This window comes from Pseudoliparis swirei, chromosome 2 (assembly GCF_029220125.1).
Source record: "Pseudoliparis swirei isolate HS2019 ecotype Mariana Trench chromosome 2, NWPU_hadal_v1, whole genome shotgun sequence".
Taxonomy (NCBI): Eukaryota; Metazoa; Chordata; class Actinopteri; order Perciformes; family Liparidae; genus Pseudoliparis; species Pseudoliparis swirei.
The window spans coordinates 23,906,934-23,929,681 of NC_079389.1; the positions used below are offsets into that span (position 1 = coordinate 23,906,934).

General features: G+C 49.1%; 1 protein-coding gene across 1 annotated transcript in view; it reads left to right on the forward strand.

The window, feature by feature from the left end:
• Window positions 1-22,748, forward strand: part of LOC130205281 (titin-like) — a 174,640-nt gene that overhangs the window by 22,696 nt on the left and 129,196 nt on the right. Inside the window, 14 exon segments of the mRNA XM_056432542.1 lie at window positions 66-326; window positions 682-942; window positions 1,025-1,285; window positions 2,391-2,532; window positions 2,631-2,799; window positions 2,893-3,124; window positions 3,291-3,575; window positions 4,123-4,242; window positions 4,358-4,546; window positions 7,338-7,388; window positions 7,884-11,588; window positions 12,063-12,341; window positions 21,719-22,000; window positions 22,442-22,720. Coding sequence (XP_056288517.1) covers window positions 66-326; window positions 682-942; window positions 1,025-1,285; window positions 2,391-2,532; window positions 2,631-2,799; window positions 2,893-3,124; window positions 3,291-3,575; window positions 4,123-4,242; window positions 4,358-4,546; window positions 7,338-7,388; window positions 7,884-11,588; window positions 12,063-12,341; window positions 21,719-22,000; window positions 22,442-22,720 — 6,516 coding nt within the window.

The following is a 22,748-nucleotide window of genomic DNA, read 5'->3' on the forward strand; positions in this document are numbered from 1 at the left end:
AAGAAGCACCGCTCCAAGAAAAGGTTCACGCGGCACATTTTAAACTGAACGATTTTCCCCGACAGCCATCAAGATCACGAAGAAGCCAAAGGACGTGACCTCGCTGTTGGGCGCGACCGCCGTGTTTGAGGTGGGCCTCTCGGAGGACGACATCCCCGTGAAGTGGATGTTCAACAAGGTGGAGCTGAGGCCCAACGACAGCTACAGGATGCTCTCCGAGAAGAAGAGCCACAAACTGATCGTCCAGGACGTGGACGGCAGCAAAGAGGGAGAGTACACGGCCGTGGTGGGCCACCTCCAGTGCAGCGCTCGCCTCTTCGCCGAGTGTAAGTGTTAGCATAGCACGGCACATTAGCATAGCACGTTAGCAGTCTCGAAAGATGGAATGTGTGTGAAGGCGACATGCTTGATGTATAGACAATGGCTCCTCCTTGCTCAGCGGCAAAATACAATGACCTAGATCTTCAGATGATGCTCCTCACCCATTGGTCCATGGAGCACTAGCTTTAACCCACTATCCAAGACCTTGGTTCAGTCTTTTGTACGTTTTCCAAATGACCCTTTTCTGATAAATGTAAGGAAGCTGACAATCATCTTTATCAAACGCAAACATCTCACTCTGTTTATAGAATATCTTCTCCACGTCTGAAGGAGCTGAATTTTCATATTTTGTCTCTTCAGCCCTGCGGGTCACCAAACCCCTGAAGAGCGTCGAGGTGCCGGAGACCCAGCTGGCCGAGTTCGAGTGTGAGGTTTCTCACTTCAACGTGCCGTCCACCTGGCTGAGAGACGGCGTGGAGATCCAGATGAGCGAGAAGTTCAGGATCGTGGTCCAGGGAAAACTGCACCAGCTGAAGATCACCAACACCAGCAGGAACGACGCCGCAGAGTACACCTTCGTCTGCGGGAACGACCGCGTGTCCGCCACGCTCACCGTCAGCCGTAAGCTCTTCCCTTAACAACGTCCCTCTTTCCACTCAACCAAAGTTTCAGAGAACTTACCAGCCATGTTGTTGTCTTCCAGCCGTCCTCATCGCGACGATGCTGCAGGACCTGAATGCTCAGGAGAAAGAAACGGTCACATTCGAGGTGAACGTCAACTACGAGGGAATCACGTACAAGTGGTTGAAGAACGGCGTGGAGATCCGGTCCACGGACCGATGCCAGGCTCGCTGCAAACAGCTCACTCACACTCTGAGCATCAGGAACGTTCACTTTGGGGACAGCGCCGAGTACACCTTCATGTCCGGTTCTGCAGTCACCACATCTAAACTCGATGTTGAGGGTAAGACTTGTGATTGAAGCTTTTTCCTTTTCGCTCAGGTTGGGTCTCCACCGACTGCTGCTCCACTTTCTTGAAGTTAGTCTCTAGCTATGCCTGCCTGCCCCATGACCAGTAGAACCTCCACCATGACCAGTAGAACCTCCTGAAGGACCAGTAGAAACTCCCCAATGACCACTAGAACCTCCTCAATGAGCAGTAGAAGCTCCTGAAGGACCAGTAGAAACTCCTCAATGACCAGTAGAACCTCCTGAAGGACCAGTAGAACCTAATGAAGGACCAGTAGAAACTCCCCAATGACCACTAGAACCTAATGAAGGACCAGTAGAAACTCCCCAATGACCACTCGAACCTCCTCAACGAGCAGTAGAAGCTCCTGAAGGACCAGTAGAAACTCCCCAATGACCAGTAGAACCTCCTGAAGGACCAGTAGAACCTAATGAAGGTCCAGTAGAAACTCCCCAATGACCAGTAGAACCTAATGAAGGACCAGTAGAAACTCCCCAATGACCACTCGAACCTCCTCAATGAGCAGTAGAAGCTCCTGAAGGACCAGTAGAAACTCCTCAATGACCAGTAGAACCTCCTGAAGGACCAGTAGAAACTCCTCAATGACCAGTAGAACCTAATGAAGGACCAGTAGAACCTAACGAAGGACCAGTAGAAACTCCCCAATGACCACTAGAACCTCCTGAAAGACCAGTAGAACCTCCTGAAAGACCAGTAGAACCTCCTCAATGACCACTAGAACCTCCTGAAATACCAGTAGAACCTCCTCAATGACCACTAGAACCTCCTGAAAGACCAGTCGAACCTCCTGAAAGACCAGTAGAACCTCCTCAATGACCACTAGAACCTCCTCAATGACCACTAGAACCTCCTGAAAGACCAGTCGAACCTCCTGAAAGACCAGTAGAACCTCCTCAATGACCACTAGAACCTCCTGAAAGACCAGTAGAACCTCCTCAATGACCACTAGAACCTCCTGAAAGACCAGTAGAACCTCCTGAAAGACCAGTAGAGCCTCCTCAATGAGCAGTAGAAGCTCCTGAAGGACCAGTCGAAGACTTGAATTCTCACCTCATCCCTGTTTTATTTTCCGCTGCAGCCCGCGTGGTTGCATTCACCAAAGACCTGAAGGACCTGAAGATCACAGAGAAGAAGAGAGCAACTTTTGAATGTGAGGTTTCTGAACCGAATATCCAGGTGATGTGGATGAAGGACAGTCAGGAGCTGGAGGTGTCTGACAGGTACAGCAGCTCATACTCGGCTGGTAGAACTCTTTGACTAATAAACCAATACATCAAGGAAATGAAGAAAATCTGTTACCTTCTGTTTATTTCTGCAGACATAAAATGACCTCAGATAATTTCGTGCACCGCCTAATTCTGCCATCGGTCCGCCTGGCCGATGCCGGAGAATACACCGCTGTGGCCGGGTCCAGCATGTCCAAGGGGAACCTGGTAGTGGAGGGCCGCGACATCAGGATCTCAGAGCCCAGCAGCCGGGACGTCACCGTGAGTCAACATTGTTTCTACGTGCAAATTAAAATGGGTGTAACACTCAGAAGCGTCACCTCATCCGTCCGACCCGCTCGTCTGTCTCTGCAGGTCGTTGAGAAACAAAGAGCCACCTTCGAGTTCGAGGTGAACGAGGACGACGTGGAGGGCCGCTGGCTGAGGAACGGGGCGGAGCTCCAGTTCTCGGTGGAGGAGCGGTTCAACTACGTCGCCATCAGGAAGCTGCACCGCCTCACCATCTCCGAGACCTACAGGAGCGACGCCGGAGAGTACACCTTCATCGCCGGCAAGAACCGGAGCACCATGAACCTGCTCGTCAGACGTAAGAGACCTGCCGTCCGCTGGTTCTGACCCGTTCTGACTCATCGGGTCCACGACGTCTTCTCTTTACTGGCAATAAGAAGTGCTGATTTGAGAGCAATGCATCCGATGAGCTCGAACTGCACCTTTAAGAAGCCTCACTCGAGTCTTCTGTCTTCTGCCTCCAGTCCCGGAGCCTCCTCAGATCGTCCGGCAGGTCGAGGCCCAGGCGGCGATGTCGGGTCGGTCGGCCCGCTTCACGGTGCAGGTCAGCGGCCTCCCGAAGCCTCAGGTCAGCTGGTACAAAGAGTCCCAGGCTCTGGCTGCCAGCTACAAGTGCAAGTTCCTCCGCGACGAGGACGAGCACTCGCTGCTGCTGCTCGAGGTCCTCCCCGAGGACGCCGCCGTCTACAGCTGCGAGGCCAAGAACGACTTCGGAGAGGCGACCAGCTCCGCCCCTCTCACGGTGGAAGGTACGGTGCTACAATCAGAGGCCAGGAACCGGACATCGGGGCTGCCTCACTTTGCCTTATTACATGTATAAACTAAAATAAAGACACATTTAATGTAAACGAGCCAGGGACGACTGGACCAAGATGTAAATGGTTTTATTGCCGAGTAGACTATCCCACCCCTTTTTATAAGCTCTGCCCCTTTTACCTGGGTCCTTAATTGAAGGCTGCCTTTGGCATGCCTGACCACATGTAAGATGCAGACCGATGGTTTTGATCCAACAAGATATTTCTCAACTAATTCTCAGAGGTGTGTTCTTTTATTCTATTGTTTAATGTTACAGCAAATGTTTCATTAAATTTACACGGAACATTTTGTAAACTAATAATTTATGGGGAGTTGTTCCTGATCCGATGTGTACAGACTGTAAAACCCTTTACTGTTAATATAATTCCACTAAAGGTCTTTCAATTATTTTTGTTGTCTCAAACAAGTTGAGTCATTGATCTTGAATGGTTGACAATGATGTCATTGATTATGTTCTGTTCCCCTCGTCTTGGCTTCCAGTCCCCAAGGTGGTTGAAACCGCGGCTCGGGTGACCGCTCCGGTCCTCATCGCTCCCATGCGGGACATCCTGGTCTCAGCGGGGCAGCCGGCCCGGCTCCAGTGCTCCGTCTCCGGGGAAGGTAGTGACCGCCGCTCCAGAAGTTTAGAGCATAAACTCTCTCCGATAGTCCATGTTTTAGTTTGTGGCGCTACTTACAGGGATGCCGAAATAAAACTCGAACTCTCCGTCCGCAGATCTGCGGATGTCTTGGTTCCGAGGCAGCAGAGAGGTCCGGCAGTCGGACGTCTTCAGGATGTCTCAGTCCGGTGAAACCTGCCAGCTGGACATCTCCAGCGTTCTCCTGGACCACGATGGAGAATACTCGTGTGTCACCACCAATTCTGCAGGAATGGTCACGTGTGCCGCGACTCTGAATATCGACGGTGAGTTCTTCAGAGAGTCGTGGACGATCGACCCGGCATGTGCTTCACCGGTCCGCCTTCTTGTTTCTTACCTGCGGACGCTCTCACATGTTGGTAGTAAAATAATCCTCTTAATGTTTGGTGTCATTGAGAATCTGAAGCTGGAATCGGCTTTGATGATGAGCAGTGCCTCCGTTAGCTGGTGATCGTCAAGGCAGAATCTGCTGATTTTGACTCCAGCGGTTCTGGGAACATATTCACCGCTTCCTCTCTGGACCGACAGCGCCTCCCCTTCTCCCTGCAGAGAGAACGGCGTCTCAACCGGTCAAATACACAACGACGCATGCTCCGGCAAAACTTCACGCGGCATGGGTCACGGAGGAAGTGGCGAGGTTTCAGGCCCGTCTGTTCGTCTGCTGCTCGCACAAAGATTTGAGATGAGATTTGACTTAATGGATGTCAGTGTGTAGCTTAGCTCAGTGTAGCTTAGCTTAGCACAAAGAATGGGAACTTATAGCGCCTTCAAAACCAAATAAAGTTTAACTCCTTGACTTTAATATTCACAAAAGCCCGTGAGATCATGTTCAAGATGCTAACGCCATGTAGAATTATTTCATCCTATAAACCCAACCGACAACTTTTAACTGTCTGCACATCTGATTCTGGCCAACAAGATACTTGTAATAATATATATTTAATATATTAATGTGACTTATTAAACTTAACGTTTACAGCATGAACACTGAACTAATTTTAGGACGTCTTAAGACGTCTCTGCATGTCAACAACATCTTTGTGCAACCAGCCTTCGGACCATCTTCATATTTTCTTGCGGTCACGACGAGCTCCACGTGAGCTGCAGGATGCTCAGCTGTTGATCCTCCAGGTTCCTCCAGGCGATGCATGTCGCTCCTCTCTTCACACCGGAGAGCTCTTAAGTGATGAATCGGTTTCAGAGGAATGCAGCATGGTCAGAACAGAGCTGAACTTTTTTTAAATCTAGCTTTCCGGGTTCCTCATGCTCGAGCTCGGACAAAACCCACAGCTGGATTTTGGCTCCTGTCAAGTTGCATGATTGCCGGAGGAAGCCAGCCGCTGTCCTCCACCTCTCTGATCAGACTGATCCTCAACGCTCCACTCCAGCTGCACTGAAGAAGTCACCAGAATGATGTGTTGACCTAATTCTTCTACTCTTTCTTACTGCCCAGATGAAGAGGCCTTAGCTAGTGTGCGGAGCACTGGGGCTGAGACTCAGCTCCGTCACACAGAGACATTCAGCTCTCTGTCCATGGGACAGACGGAGCTTTGTGAGAGCTCCTCTGTGTCTTGGAGGACGGTTGAGGTTCAGATGGAGAGCGTCAGCTCCCAGAGCAGCTTTGAGATCCTCAAGCTCTCCGCCGGCCCCAAACTGCTGATGGCACTGAGCGACGTCCAGGTGAAGAGCGGCGAGAAGGCCGAGTTCAGCTGCTCGTTCGAGGGTCAGCCCTTCACCGGGGTGGAGTGGGATCACAACGGCCACAGTGTGGCGGACACGGAGCGGGTGAGGAGCTCCCTGACCGGGGGGCTGTTGTCCCTGGTCATTCAGGGGGTTGGTGTGGCGGACCAGGGTGTGTACTGCTGCACCGCCACCAACCAGCAGGGCCAGAGCAGCTCCTCCGCCCAGCTCACTGTTGAAGGTTAATCTTTCTTTTTATCAGTCTGTTTCTCCATCTGGTCCATCCCCCTCTCCACCTGCTGCTCCTGCTTCGGCCCCTCCTCTCATATTTAATATTTCCTCTTGTAACCCGTCAGAATGTAATGGAATAACAAAGTCTAGACGACTCTCTTCCTGCTGCTGCCTCGCTAACCCATCCATCCATCCTACTAACCCCTTGAGTGTGTAGAGTCATAGCCTTATACACTCTGACCCCTAATTACTTTCCCTAACTTTATCCTCACCCAGCGAAAGAAGCAAATCTCAAAGCAGAAACCCCAATCCCTACCGAATCTGTGCGTAAAGCGTGTCAGACAGACACGGAGACCGCTAGAGGTCCTCCGGACCGAGAGCGGCAGGAGACGGCGGAGAAGCCGGGACCGCTGCCTCCGTCTTCCCAGAGGCCCCACAGCCTCATCAGCCACCTGTACTTCCCCGACGTCGTGCCTCACGACCCGCGAGGACACCGCCTCTCCGGCGGCCCCGACTTCCTGATCAAACTGCCCCCCGAGCTGCTGCTCCCCAGCAGAGACAGCGGCTCCGTGTGTTGCGTAATGCAGGGGGTCGCCGCGCCGGTCGTCCTTTGGCTTTACAATCGGTTGAATGTTGAGGATTCTGCGTCTTACTCCGTGAAACACGACGGCCCCCTGTGCTGCGTGAATGTTAACAATGCGGGACCCGGACAAGGGCGCTCTTACTCTTGCCAAAGTGTCGACTCAGCCGGGGATGCTGAGTGCAGCACGGTGACGACAGGTTGGCATCTGCATGCTTTTGGTCCTTCTGCTCGCTCGGGCTCTTATCTCACTGCTTCCCCACACAGCCAGCAGAGGCACACTTCTTCTTCTTCTGCAGGGTTTAACCGCTGTGTTTAGGAGAGGACGCTCAGCTGTGCGTCCCACAGACAGTTTAAGAGAACACTCACACCACTGAGCACTTTCCAGACAGCAGAGGTGCTGCACACTAAAGACCCAAAGGACGCATGCCAGAAGTTCAGTCACAAGCAAAAGAAATACAAGACAGCTGACATGGATGCACGCCCTGCCACTGATTCTAACACCATATGAAACGAGAGCGTTCTCTTTGTGGTTTTTAAACTCATGAATGTTTGTGTCTTTACAGTAACTGCAGCGGAGCAGGAACCCACGGTTCAGGTCCAGCAGGGAGTGAAAGGTAAATATCGTCATAGTGTGTCTCTGTCCACTCGTGGCCTTCTTTAGGTGCTTTTGTTGTTTTGTCTTTATCTTCAGAAGCTTTTTACTGGTATTTAGATTTACTTTAAATTCCAAATTATAGAAGCTACTGAAAATCATTTTACGAATTAAAATATTCAATATTTTACTAAATATATGTTTAACAGTGTCTTTTCTAACTCGAGGTCCACTTGAAACATTTCCATAGAAGCGTTAACGTCATGTATCAGTCGTCTCGGTGGTCTTCAAGTGAACATGAGACCCTGGTTCTGTTCAAACATGGTCTTTGGAGTCATATTCTGTTTCACCTTTAAAAATCTTCTAGACTTAACCGCTTGTAATGTATAGCAAATGCACTTTGTGGTAACTTGGCTAAAACATGAAAAACAGTACGGTTGATTGACTTTTCCTTCAAATAGAGCAACTAATTCTGTGTCTGTCGGATTGAGTGTCTCACTGTGAATGTTCCACTCAGCCTTCTCTAGCTCGGCCATCACTGTGGAAAAGGAAACCCGGGACTCGTACTACAGCGGCCTCAAGTTACCAGATAAAACCAGAGCACTTGAACTTAAGCCAGAGTCCAAATGCTTCTCCAGCTCTTTGGTAAAGAAAAAAGAAAAACCAGTTTTCCTCAGCCAGCTTTCTCCAGCAGCCGTGGCTGTCGGAGAAACGGCCACGTTTACCGTCACGGTGTCTGGGTTTCCCAAACCCGCCGTCCGGTGGTTCCACAACGGGCAGGCCGTCGCCGGCTCGTCTGCGTACACGTTGGTTCATGAGCGGGATGAGTACAGCTTGGTCATTCACACGGTCCAGAGGGAGTTTGAAGGAGAGTACTCCTGTACCGTCAGCAATAGATTCGGCCAATCGAGCTGCACTTCTTATTTGCATGTTCAGGTGAAGGAGCCGGAGAAAGAGGAACAAGTTGACGTGAAGACATTCGTCTCAACTGGAAAACCCCCAGAATTCACTCAAACTATTGAGTCTCTTGGGTTGTGTGAGGGAGGTGAGACGTTCTTCAGGTACATGGTGACCGGAGATCCTCTCCCTGAGGTTCAGTGGTTCAAAGGCAGCTCCCACATTCAGACTGGTGGGTTCTGGATCATTGTGACCAACCCAAATGGATCAGGCTTTCTTAGTATCCAGAGTGTCAAACCAGAGCACAGTGGCGTGTACACATGTGAGGCCTCCAACCAACACGGAGAAGCCTCTTGTACCGCTGACCTGCTGGTGTTCAGTGAGAAAGTCCAGGAAGAGCAGACGCTAGTGAAGAAAACAAAAGGCTTGAACATATCCATGACTGAACAAACCTCAGAATCCAGACTCTACCAGAAAAGAACTCTGTCCGATCAGATGATTTACACCATCAGCACTGAGGACCGGCAGATTATCCCCAGCGAGGAGGTGGGAACCCTCCGAGAACTGGATATCTCTGCCGCCACCCTCCATCGAGAGCAGCTCACCCACCAGGCGGCAGTTCTGCAGGCTCTTGAAATTCAGGAGAGGGTTTCTTTGGCTCCCACTCATCCACCTCAGGTCTCAGCTGTTCCAGTGAAACAGCTTCACATGGCCACTTTCTTATCTTCAGTCCAGGAGAGGCAGAAGATCACCGAGCAGCACTCCGAACGCATTCTCAGCCCTGAGGTTGTCGAACTCCAGTTGGCCGAAGAGAAGCCGTCTCAACTCATGTCGGCCATATTTGAAGAGGTCCTCCCGCTCAGCACAGTGAGGGCCGAGGCCCTGACGGATGGGGCCCCAGAGCTTGGGAACCCGTTGAACGAACCCAGGCAGCTTGTTAGTGGTCACCAAGTCGAGTCCACTCTGCCCATCCTTGATGCAACCTTAGGTGTCACCCACCGGCCCGAGGAAGAGAGGAGTTTCAGAGTCAAAGAGGGGGTGAAGATGTTATACTCGGCTCAGTCTGCAGGACAACTTCCAATTACAGAAAGACACGCTGAGCCTCTTCCACCTTCAGATGCAGCCACTAAGCCCCTGATTGAGAAAGAGAAATCAAAACCAGTGGTAGCACCAGTTAGTGAAACTAGAGTGGCTTTATCCAAAGAGCAGACGTTTGAAATACAGCGACCAGAGCAGGAGAGTATCTGCCCACAAAAAGACATGTTTTATAAGTCAGCTATAACTGCTGAAGAGAAATATGAACTGCAAGGTGAACAGGCAGGACAGCTTCCGAGCATCGCACCTTCTGTGTGTGTGCAGCCTCAGCAAGAGGGAGAAAGACTCCTGAATCTGCAAGTTATCAGTGATCAGGATGTTCTACAGTCCGAGGGAAGGTTCAGCAGCGAGAAGCCCTCTACGCAGCAGGCAGCGGCGAGGAAGAGTCCCTCTTTGTTGCATTCGGTGACTCAAGAAGAGCAGAGAACTGCGGTGTGCGAGGCAACCTCCGAGTTCTCAGGAAAGACCGAAGCTACGTCCGTTCAGTCGAAGAAAGAGTCGCCTCCGACCACATACCTCCAGTCGATTCATTCGGTATCGGTTCTACCAAAAGAAGGGATCCTCAACATCACTAAACCGGACCAGCAGATGGCCACGCAGAAACGGGAAAAGGCGAGAAGGCATGCAGCTACATCCGAAGAGAGACGGGAGATCACAGCAGATTATCACAAAGATCTGGATGTGTCGGTGACCGGGGTTCAGTCACAGCTTCGCACCGAGCCCAAGCCTTCCAGCATCCTCACGGTCTCGTCCCAGACAATGCAGTTGCAGAAGGAGATACCTTTCTTTAGCGATGTTAAGGAGCAGCGAGCGCTGGTCCAGAAAGAGGACTACTGGAACATCCTGCATTCTTTGAACGTCACAGACACGCACAGCCTCGAGGAGACTCACACCCGGAACCTAAAAGCTGATGAGGAATTCAAGTCTGAGCCAAAAGTTGAGCCTAAGATACCCAAAAGAATAGTGTTTATAGAGGAGAAGGCAGTTGCCAATGAGAGCTGTACTATCTTAGAAGCCGCTGAGCAGGACTTTGCAGTCCAGATCCAGGAAGGCCAGTCAGTCCGGCAGTCGGTGTTGCTTGAAGAGAAGCAGATACTTATGGGAGAGCAGTCAAGTGAGATGCACACATCTGAGGGCTCGACTGTCAACGTCGTGACGCAGGCTAAAGGCCTTCTGTTTGCTCATGAGTCTCGGGACACTCTAACTCTCCCTAAAGAACTCAACTTTGTAATTCAGATTCCCAAACCGTCCAGTCTGAACATCCGGCGTCAGCTCAGAGCCGCTCTTCAGTCTGCTGTGGCCAGCGACCAGCCGGTGCTACTGGCCGATGTCGTTGGAGGGTTCCAGGCAGTCGAGGTTCAGGAGGTGACGGTTCAGAGAGAGCCCAAACGGGCCACTTCTACATACCTGATCACAACACCAGGAGCACCCATGGAGATCACTCTGTCTTTTGAAGGTGAATACCCTCAGACAGCTGACCTCAGGTCAGAACTCCAGGTAGCTCTGCATGCGATGGTATTCCAGGAGCAGCAGAGTCTCGCATCGGAGCGACCGGGCACCTTGCAGATGGACAAGCCTCAGAGAGGGCTGCTCAGCTCCGCGCCCACCAAAGAGGTGCTGGCGTCTGTGGTGGACACCATGATGGTGGCAGAGAGTGCAGTTGGGTTTCCTTCTGCTGATTCTCAATCTGCAGCCGTCAAAACTGAAGCCAGGACTTCCTTCCAAAGCGCTTCAGTTCAGAGTCGGTCTGAGATCCGAGAGTCCAGGCAGGTGAGCAGGAAGACGGTCCGGTCAGAGAGGGATGCCATCGCTGCTGAAGTGACCACCGCGGTGCCTGTCGGTCACGTTGCTATTGAGCAATCTGTGGACATCGTTGTCCACAGAGAAACCAGAGAGGAGCATCTCTCAGAGGCGATCATGATCAGCGAGTCCTCCGACACGCTGGTGCATTATCCCGCTGTTATTGATCCTCTGAAAGATGTTTGCACTGAGAAAAAGAGCAAGGCCGTTTTTACTGCCACCATTAAGTACGTCACGAAGGTAAACTGGTTTTTCAATGGGCAATTGGTGAAATCTGGCAAAGAGTTCAAGTGTTCTAAAGACCACGACACATACACACTGGTTATCGACAAAGTTGTCAAGGCGAGGCATCAAGGAGAATATGTTTGTGAGGCTGAGAATGAAGCCGGCAAGACGACAACATCATCAAGACTCACCGTGGTCTCAAGAGGTTTGATGATGGACAATTCTTTGATTTCATCATCAACTAACTTCACGCATTAGTGAAATTCTGTTTGGAAACCTCAACCATAACTCAGTTTAAATTTACTTTTTTAAATGAAATGTTGATGTTTGAGGTTTTCACCAGACAGCAGTGCCATCTTCATATTTCCTTCAAGCTCATCCATTCCTCCTCACGCATCTCAACCTTTATATGTTCCTTTGTCCTTTTCAAGGATTCACCTTCTTTAGATATCCATCACTTCTCATTCCTGGTCCATTCCTCTTTGCATGCTTTCTCTCCTCTTCTTATCACACTTTCAACCCAAACATAAAACCATGTTTCCTCCACAGTCACAACCGGATAACTTTGAGTCGCTTTCCATCCCAGGTTCACTACTTACCTCCACCTCCAGCAGAAACATTACATCTGAACTACTTCTGTTTATTTACTTTGTCATTTGTTTCTTTCTCTCTCTCGCAGTGAAACCGGTGTTCAGGCGCCGATTGGTTCCATTGGAGATCAACATTGGCAACACGGCCAAGTTTGAATGTGAAACTGAAGACGCTCCGAATGTGAGCTTCAAGTGGCTCAGAGATGGAAACCCCATCAAAGAGGGGGATAAGTACAGGATTATCAGCCGCTTCGGCACTTCCTCTCTGGAGCTCCTGAGCCCAAACAAGGCCGACAATGCTGAATACACCTGCAAGGCGTCCAATCAGCACGGCAGTGACGAATGCTCCGCCTCTCTCAGTGTGACGGGTAAGACCGCCGCATGTTTCCTTCTTCGATGCTGGTTGAGTTGTTACTGGTTCTTCTATTATTTGTACTTCTTTTGTGCTTAGCTGGTCGAACCCAGTTGTGCTGCTGGTATCTCTTTTTTGCTTAAAGCCAATCAACAGGGTACGACATGCCACCACTAATGTGTTTCTGTTTTTCTTTAATTCTTATAGAGAATTGCCGTCCGGCCTTTATAGCTAAACCTGACCCTCAGATTGTGTATGCTGGAAAGAGGGCACTAATACAGTGTGTGGTAACAGGATCTGCTCCACTGAAAGTTGTCTGGCTGAAAGACAACCAGGCCGTTCCCAAAGAGCCGGCACACTACCAAACCTCTTGTGACCAGGACAAGCACAGTCTTGAGATCACCAAAGCCGAGAAGGCTGACGAGGGGCTCTATGTGTGCAAAGTGTCCAATAACATTGGGACAATTGAGTGCAGCACGAAGCTGCGGGTCATTAATAAGCCCAACTTTGTGAAGCTCCTGGGCCCGGTGGCGGCTGTGGTCGGAGCCCCCCTGCAACTGGAGTGTCAGGTGGATGAGGACACTGGAGTAACTGTCTCCTGGACCCGAGATGGTCGAAAGGTCCACCAGTCTCCAGATTGTAAACTGTCGTTTGAGGACAAAACAGTCACTCTTGATATCCTAAAGACCACACTGAAAGATTGTGGAAATTATGTGTGCACAGTGACAAATGACGCTGGGAGCGCAACTTGCTCCTCCTCGGTGAAGGTTCAAGGTAAGAGCTGTCTACTCGATTCTATTGGCTGCTGCAGCATTTGAAGCGGTTGCAAATCTGCAGTACTAAAAATATCATGGTTGTATTCTGTGGTGCCCATTCCCCAAGTCTTTAATCTCTTCTCTTTTTTAATGCTGGGTTGTTCCTATGACTTCTTTGACTTCATGCGAGCTCTTTTTAACCACACACCCCTCCAGAGCCACCAGTCTTTGTGAAGAGGCTGGAAGCCTCCACAGTGTGGAAGCAAGGCAGCACTGTGCGGCTGCAGTGCTCCGTCAAAGGATCCCCTGAACTCCACACCAGCTGGTTCTTTAACAACAGCGAGCTGTTTGCTGGTGGGAGATACGACATCGCTCGCAAGGATGGCGTCACGACTCTTGAGATAAAGGATGTCATGTTGAGTGACAGTGGGAACTTCACCTGTGAGGTTCTCAATGAGTCTGGGTGTGAAAGCTGCAGCACTAAAGCAGCAGTGAAAGGTGTGTGGACTTAGACTGTTTTATTACACAGGCAAGTATTCAGTCCGGACAAGAACCGGTCTAACTAGCTATGTTCCCCTTCAGAACCGCCGTCTTTCAAAAAAGAGTTAATCTCCCTGGAGGCGGTCAGAGGATCTGTCGCTGTACTGGAGTGTGAGATTTCAGGCTCTGTGCCGTTCGACGTGTCCTGGAAAAAGAATAAGAAACCCCTGTCGGCAGATAAGAAGTACAGGATTCTGTCTCAGGGGTCTCTGACCTCCCTGGAGATCCACTCGTTTGAGAGTGCCGACAGTGGTGAATACGAATGTGTCGTATCAAACGAGGTCGGGTCAGTGACCTCAAAGTCTTCGACTAAACAAAGAGGTTAGTGCCCAAAGAGATGCAGGTATACTCTTGATGAGCACTGTCCTCCTGGCTGCTGCTCACATCATCATCACTGTTATTTCAGAGCCTCCTATGTTCTCAAAGAGGGTTGAGAGTGCAACCGCAGTGTTGGGAAACACAGTGAAACTGCAGGGAACCCTGAAAGGCTCAGCTCCCATCACTATCAGATGGATGAAAGACTCTGAGCTGCTCAGAGATGACGATCCGAATGTCAACAGGACATTTGAGAACAACGTTGCTCTCATCTCTTTCTCCTCCGTTGAGATAAAAGACGGCGGCAATTACACTTGCTTCGCCGCCAACGAGGCGGGAGAGCAGAAGTGCGAGGCTCTCTTAACGGTCCAAGGTTAGGACGCCTTCTTATTTGTTCACACTATTTCTAGAATGCAGATGTAGATGTTTCTCTAAAAAAACTCATGTTGTATTATAGAACCCGCTAAGATCTTAGAGACCGCCGAGTCCATCAGTGTGACGGCAGGAGATTCTGCCACGGTGGAGTGCACCATCTCTGGAAGCCCAGAACTCAAAGTGAAGTGGTTCAAAGACGGCAAAGAGATGATCAGCGGCCGTAAATACAAGATGACCGTGAAGGAGAGCACTGCCATCCTCAAGATCCTTTCAGCAGATAAAGGAGACACCTCAGAGTACATGATGGAGGTGTCCAACAAAGTGGGGAAAGACCAGTGCACATGCTCGGTCACCGTTATCGGTTAGTTTGAGGCCAGAATACGTCTTATAGCGACTTTGAGACGTGGCCGATGGTTTATGTTTGATCTAACATTTCCTCACACAGATCGTGCAGTTCCACCGTCCTTCACCAAAACCTTAAAGAAAGTGAACGGGAGCCTTGGTAGTGATGTGACCTTGGAATGCAGAGTTGCTGGATCTCAGCCGATGGTTGTTTCTTGGTACAAAGACGAGAAACAAATCCACGGCAATGGCAAATATAAACTAGATTTCAGCGAGCTCACGGCTTCTGTGACTATAAGTGTCCTGGAGCAAAGCGATGGCGGAGTTTTTACCTGCCGAGCCTCCAACGATGCCGGAGAAAAAGAGACCAGTGGTACTCTGTCCATCAAAGGTCAGAGGAGTGGAACTTCTTGACAAAACAGGACTCTTAACAGATATTACAAATGATCAGAAGTCATTGATGCTCTTCTTCTTCCCTAATAACTCCAGAACCTCCTGTCTTAACGGCGAAACCTGAATCCCAGGACGCTTCACCGGGAGCAAACGTTGTCCTAAAAGCAGCGTTTACAGGAACAGCTCCTCTGGTTGTGAAGTGGTTCAGAGAGGAGAGTGAGGTGTTCACTGGAGGAAAGTGTTTCATAAAGAAAGACGCCTCTTCCAGCTCTCTGGAGCTTCACTCGGTGAAACCCAGTGACTCCTCCAAGTACACATGCCAAGTGTCCAATGACACTGGGAAGGTGGATTGCACCGCAGTCCTCTTTGTCAAAGGTGCCATTTGATTCTTCCTCTTTAAAACGTGATACGCTGAATTGTTGTTTTTCTTTACTGAACCTCTTGTGTTGACTCTCATTGTAACTGTGAATTTACAGAAGCCCCGAAATTTACAATGAAGCTCGAGCCTTCACAGCTGCTGAAAACTGGACAACCTCTCAAGTTGTCCTGCAAAGTGCAGGGAACCCCTATAATTAGCATCAAATGGTTCATCAATGGCTCAGAAATCTCTTCAGACCTCAGACACACGATGACCTTCGACGGCTCAGTCGCGACTCTGGTGATGGAGAACTGCTCCGTGGAGGACAGCGGAGATTACGTCTGCATGGCGTCCAGCGAGGCCGGCAGCGACCAGAGCAGCAGCTCGGTCGCGGTGAAAGGTCGGTTCAGTCTTCAGTCGTTCTGTAGACTGTTGGGGGAAGTCTGGTCCACATTGGTCTTTGGCATGTTCAGCGCTGCCGGCGTCAAGAGGAAGTCTCGGTGTTCTTGTCCCTCCACCAAACACTGTTGGCCGTCTTGGCAGCTGGGAAGCGGCTTGTGCCTCCAAATCTCAACAACACCCAACATCAAGCTAACTGGTTGACTCAACTTCTGTCAACGAAACATAAGAGATTACGTTATGCGCACAAGTATGAAAGAAAGTCGAGCACATCAAATATAGTCAAGAAAATAAGAGATATAACTAGAAAATTTCGCCAGAAATTTAGATGGTGTGGCTACTACCGTATGTTTGGGTTTAGATATGACAGTTTAATCGCAGCTCACAAAGAGCTCTCGTTTCTTTCAAGACACAAAATGTTGCTCCAAAAATATCATTGACTCGTATGGGGCAGAGAGGTGGACTTGCTCCCTCGTTAAGGATCCTCCAGACAAATGTGGGAAACATTGTGGATTCCATCGACACGTGAGGACGAGCACAAGATTTCCTATGTTTAGATACATAAATGGTGTAAAAAGAGTGTAAATTATGAGACTTGTGGCAAAATACGTTAAATCTTTTTAGGACTTTCTGTTGCTGCCTCTCACTCTGACAGTTGGCTCCGCCCCTCTAGATCTGAACACTACGTGCCATACAAACCCATTAGAAACTCTGAAACAGATCCGAAATCCGAACAAAGATTCCATGGAAACTGCGCTAGCTATGAAGAAATCTCCAATTGATCAAATGAACTCCATCATTTCGTTAAGGTTTTAAGCTTTAAATAAGTTCTCTACCTTAATGTATGGTGAGTCCATGTGGGGACAAAGATTAGCGTTTTCTCTTCCGAAACCCCATTCAAATGAATTGGACAATTTCCCGTTGTTTTTTGGCGTTTTGGGGGCTAAGCGCCGGTCCGATCTCTTAGAAAAGTCATTCCACACGATTCCCAATCAGGCCGCATGTTTAGATATATTTTGACGCATTTGCGAGGTATGCTGTGGGACCCTAAGTGGTCCAAAGTATTTTCCCATAGACTTTGCGAATCATTCAGTTTCGAATAATAATAAGATGATGAATCCCTCAGGATAGCAGTCAGTGCGGCTTTGCTCTGTGAGCCTGGCTGCTTCGCGGAGCCACACCGAATGAAAAATCAAGATGCGTCCTGAACCAATCATAATTCAATTAGCTTCTACTCAGTACTTTGAAACCATTAGTTCAACGGTACGTTATTTTTCAGTGACATGATATCAACTTATAAAATGTTCTACGGTTATTGTTGGTGTTTTAAAGTTCTTCTAGGACTTCCCAACAGTATCGTAGAGTATTATCTTTGGAGCGTTCTGAACAACGAGAAGAACTCTGTGGACCAGACTGACTTCACAAGACCAAAGGTCCCGCTGAGCCCTCTATTGCTTCTAATATAACATCTATTATCTGTGTTTTATAGAGCCTCCAGTGTTTGTGAGGCCTTTCGAATCAGCCGTGCTTGTAAAGGGATCCGATATTATCTTGGAAGGAACCGTTTCCGGTTCTCCTCCCTTTGAAATCAATTACTTCCTGAATGATAAACTGATCAGAAGCAGCCAAAGACATAAGATGAGTGTTGAGAATGACACGGTCACTCTTCACATCTCACACTGTAAGGCCGGAGACGCCGGGACGTACCAATGCACTGTTGCAAGTGATGTTGGGGAGACGGCTTGTTGTTGCCAGATTTCACTGAAAGGTTAGTTCAAGAACAGTTTAATACCTGAAGGTTAAACATTCTACATGTTGCCCGATTGCTTGTGAATTATTGTTTATGCAAATTTCAGCAATTTCATTTCTGGAACAATTCTGGCAGGAAACAATGTGCACAAAAAGAAAATGTGATATCATTTTATTTCATGTGGAGAAGGTCGCTGCACTTGTTTTCTGATTCCACAGCCAGGATGAAGGGTTAATCCTCATGGGAGATTTGCATTGTGGGCAATCTGTGTGTGTGTAAACCCTCCTGCTGCCTGCAGTCTGATGTGTGGTCTTCTCCCACTAGAACCGCCCAAATTTGTTCAGAGACTAGAGGATATGTCCTGCACGGTGGGCTCTGAGATCTCTCTGAACTGTCAGTTGTCGGGATCACTTCCCATGACTCTTTCCTGGATCAAGGACGATCATGAGCTCACAGAAGACGAGCACGTTAAGATGTCCTATGAAACTAAAAGTGCCGTGTTGAAGTTGAAAAATGCTCAACTGTCACACGGTGGGAAATATGTGTGTCAGGCCCAGAACCAAGCCGGGACTCAGAGAAGCGCCGCCGTGCTCGTAGTGACAGGTTTGTAGGACGTCTCGTCCGAACTGCTTGTGCTGTCGTGTTAAAGCTTCCACGTTCCATCTGTCACATTAACGCCGTTAAAAGCGAGCCGCTAACTCAGTTTTTGGACCTTTTTTGTTTGATCCCAGAACCAGCAAATATTTTAGAGCACGTAACGTCCATCAGTGTGACGGAGGGCGACCCGGCCCGGCTCGAATGCACATTCTCAGGCAACAAACCGCTCACGTCCAGATGGATTAAGGCGGGAAAGGAGCTGAAGTCGGGCCGCAGACACAAAATCCAGAACGCGGACGGAAGCTCCGTGCTCCTGATTCCTCAAGTAGAGCAAAGCGATAGCGGCGAATACACCTTTGAGGTCTCAAACGTTGCCGGGTCCAGTACTTGTGAGGCAGACATTACTATTTTAGGTCAGTTTATCCCAAAGTTTCACATCTACTGTTATCTCCTGTTTTATGCTTACAACCAGCCTAACCCTTTCTTTGTACTTTGTATACTATAGATCAGATTTTTAAACCGTATTTTACGAGCAAACTGAAGCAGACGGAAGGTATCAAAGCATCGTTTGCTCATCTGGAGTGTCTGGTTTCCGGCTCCCTGCCGATAACCGTACAGTGGTTCAAAGCAGAGAAAGAGATCCAGGCCGATGAGAAACACAAATGCACATTCTTTGAGAATGTTGCTTTCCTGGAAATCTCTAACCTTGAGAGTAAAGACAGCGGCAGCTACACCTGCATCGCTAACAACAGAGCAGGAACCGTCCAGTGCTCCGGGAACTTGTTGGTCAAAGGTTTGTTTGTGGTATTTATGAGAAGCTGGATGTGTCTCATCAAAGTCCTGAAGGATCTTTGTTACAGATGCAGCTTTCACAAGCAGTATTTCCTTTCTTTTCTCTTCCAGAACCACCATGTATTCTTGAAAAGCCCGATTCCATGAATGTGTTGCCTGGCTCCAAAGTCCAGTTTAACGTACTGGTGTCTGGCACGCTGCCACTGACCACCAAGTGGTTTAAAAACAAGAAGGAGATTTTCTCCAGTGCTGACTGCTCTGTGGTCAAAGACAACATCTCCACCTCACTGGAGCTCTTCTTTGCTAAAACCTCTGATTCTGGAGAGTACATCTGTGAAGTACAGAACGACGTGGGCTCCACTTCATGCCGGGCAACGCTCTTTGTCAAAGGTCAATATTGGTCACTCTCCTTCGATCAGTTTTCTTTATTTTTTAGTGATCCCCATAGGTAAGTAACTTCTGTGTGTATCTTTTCTAGAACCTCCATTTTTCACGCAGAAACCTGAAGGTGTATCAGTAGTACGGGTCGGAGACAGCAAGCTCTTTGAGTGCAAGGTGGCTGGTTCTCCAGAGATCTCTGTGCACTGGTTCAGAGACGGAGCTGAGCTCCAGCAAAGCCTCAAACACACGATGATCTTCGAGAACTCTCTTGCCACCTTAGAGATTTGTGAAGTTAGTGAAAATGACAGCGGGAAATACTTCTGCGAACTCTGCAACGAAGCAGGAACGGAGAGTTGCACCGTTGAGCTGCAAGTGAAAGGTTGGTTTTGCTCTCCGTGTTTCAGTGTTTCAGCTCAACAGTGACCTGAGTTTATGTGTCATTACTCAAACAAGTCAAAGCTGCTTCAGTCTAATGTCGTTGTTATTTCAGAGCCTCCTATGTTGGCTGAAGAGCTGACGTCTCTCCAGGTGGTAGACGGTTCCACCGCAGCGTTTGCTTCCACAGTGACCGGAAGTGCTCCGCTCAAGATCACATGGTTCAGAGATAACAAGCCAATCACATCAAGCAAAAAGCATATCATTCGCAGGGAACACGTGAGCTTGAAAATCCAGAAGTGTAATGTGGAAGATGTTGGCGCTTATCGTTGCGTGGTAACCAATGAGGTTGGAAGTTGTACTGGATTTGCCTCTTTGTCTCTGAAAGGTTGGTTTGACTTCACACATCAGGCATTTAGCGCCAAACACTTGCTGGTGTTTAAAGCACATCTTTTCTTTCCAATAGTTCCTCCAGCGTTTGTTGAGAAGATAGAAAATGTGTCTTCTATTCTGGGAGATGTGGCGGTCTTTCGCTGCTCCATAGAAGGTTCTCCGCCTCTTTCCGTGCAATGGCAGAAAGACGAGAACTGTATCCCCGAGGATCCAACGGTTGAGAGAACGTTTGAGAACAACGAGGCCACTCTCAGGATTCCTTCCTGTGAGGTGAGCCACGGGGGTAAATACACCTGCCAGGTGGTCAACGAGGCCGGGCAGGACAAATGCACGGCCACCCTCGCAGTGCAAGGTATAGACTCTTCTTTAAAGGTACACTAAAAGTAGCTCTAACGGCAATGACAGGTGCACTCACCTCTTCTTCTCGGTGTTGTAGAACAACCTTGGATCCAAGAGATGACCGAGGTAGTCCAAGTGACTCGAGGAAATCCGGTTAGTCTTGAGTGCAGGCTAACTGGAACTCCTCAGATCAGGGTGAGCTGGACTAAAGATGGTAAAGAGCTCAAGTCGAGCAGAAAGCATCAACTGTCCTACAAGAACAACCACAGCAGTCTGACCGTGAAGTCCTCTCAGATGGAGGACGGCGGAGAGTACTTGTTTGAAGCCACAAACTCTGTTGGGACTTGCAGCTGTAAAGTCATGCTGCGTGTTTTAGGTTTGTCAAAGGAACAGATATCTTGTCGACTTGTACTTTTTCTTTCACTAACTATCTTTTTGTTGTCACTTTAAACAGAAGAGGTAATTCCTCCGACGTTCACCAGGAGGTTAAAAAACGTTCATGCCATTTTGGGCTCAGTGGTGACCATGGAGTGCAAAGTGTCCGCTTCTCTTCCCATATCAGTCGAATGGTACAAAGGGAATGAAAAGATAACCAAGAGCTCCAAATATAACCTCGTGCACATTGAGAACTCGGTCTCGCTGGAGTTCAAGCTGACTGAGAGTGCCGATACAGGAGAGTACTCTTGTAAGGTCACCAACGAAGCCGGCAGCTGTGTGTGCAGCGGAGTGCTCACAGCTAAAGGTTTGAAAGCATTCAACGGTTCACTTTGATCACTCTGCCCCTCCACAGGCTGTTGCTCATGTGTGGTCTTCATTTCTCTGTGTGGGGTTTTCAGTGCCACCGAAGTTCACGGCTGAGCCCGAGTCTCAGGCGGTCGTTCAGAAGTCCGCCGTGCTCTTCACGAGTGTCTTTGAAGGCACGCCTCCGTTCATGGTGAAGTGGTTTAAGGATGGAAAGGAACTCATCGGGAGGCCGTCGTGTAAGATCCGGCTGGAGGAATATTCTTCCTCTGTCGAGCTCCCCTCAGTGGGCACTCAGCAAAGTGGGACGTATTCTTGCCAAGTGTCCAACGAAGCCGGCCAAGTGAACAGTGCAGCGCAGTTGTTGGTGAAAGGTCGGACTATTCTTCTTTTTGGTCCATCGTCATCATTATGTCATCTTTTTCTCTCCATTTCCACAGCTACATTTTCTTATCGTTTTCTCACTCGGAATACCTTTGTTGTCTTCAGACTCACCTTCCTTGTTTCTGTTATTCTGACAGTAACTTGATCTTGTTTTGACTTTGCAGAACCCCCTCAGTTTATCCAGAAACTTCCTGCCACTACCTTTGTGAAGATGTGCGAGGGACATCGTTTTGAATGCAAAACCACCACCGCACACTCCCTGGACATGTGCTGGTACAAAGACGACCAAAAGATCAGCGACGGAGGCAACTACAAAACAATGTTTGTTGACTCGACGGCGTACCTCCAGCTGAGCAGCTCCAGCTTTGAGGACAATGGCGTCTACACCTGTGAGGCTCATAACGATGCCGGCAGCGCGAGCTGCAGCACCGTCCTCGCCGTCCAAGGTCAGCTATGCAGCAGATGCCTTTCAACGCCTCTTTGTTGTTTGTGGACCTGTTCCCCTTTAAATCTCTGCAGCATGAAAACGTCTGAATGAAAATCCCCCGATGGTGCGGATTTAGATTTTTCGGTCTTGAGTTTGACTTTTTATGACGATTTATGATACGTCTCAAGACGTCAGCATGGAACCCAACAGGCCTTCGGTCTCAGGGGGAGACCAGATTATTATCCTCCAGAGTGTCGGATAGCATGAGTCTGCGTGTCCTATCCAGTTTACCATTTACGATACTCTTGACTTTTCTCTCACTTATACTCTTACTGTCTTTCTGGTTGGATTCCTCTTGCCTGGACTGAACTTCAGCATGAAACTCAACTTTCCAATCCGATGAAACTGCCCAATTTGATTGCTTGCAGTTTGTTAACATACCTCTCTATTTATCTTCCAGAGTCGCCGTCCTTCACGAAAACTCTGAGTCCAGTAGAGGGCATTAAAGGGAAAGATGGCAGCCTCCACTGTGAGATGTCCGGCACTCAGCCATTCCAACTCAACTGGTACAAAGACAAAAGGCCACTGAAGGAGACCAGGAAGTACAAGATGGTCAGCGACGGCCACTCTGCCACACTTCACATCATGAAACTGGAGCAGGACGACGCCGGTGTTTACGAGTGCAGAGTGTCAAACAACGTAGGAAGTGGAACCTGTGACTCGACTGTTACCCTCAAAGGTTGGTTCAGAATCCCTGACCCGTTCCT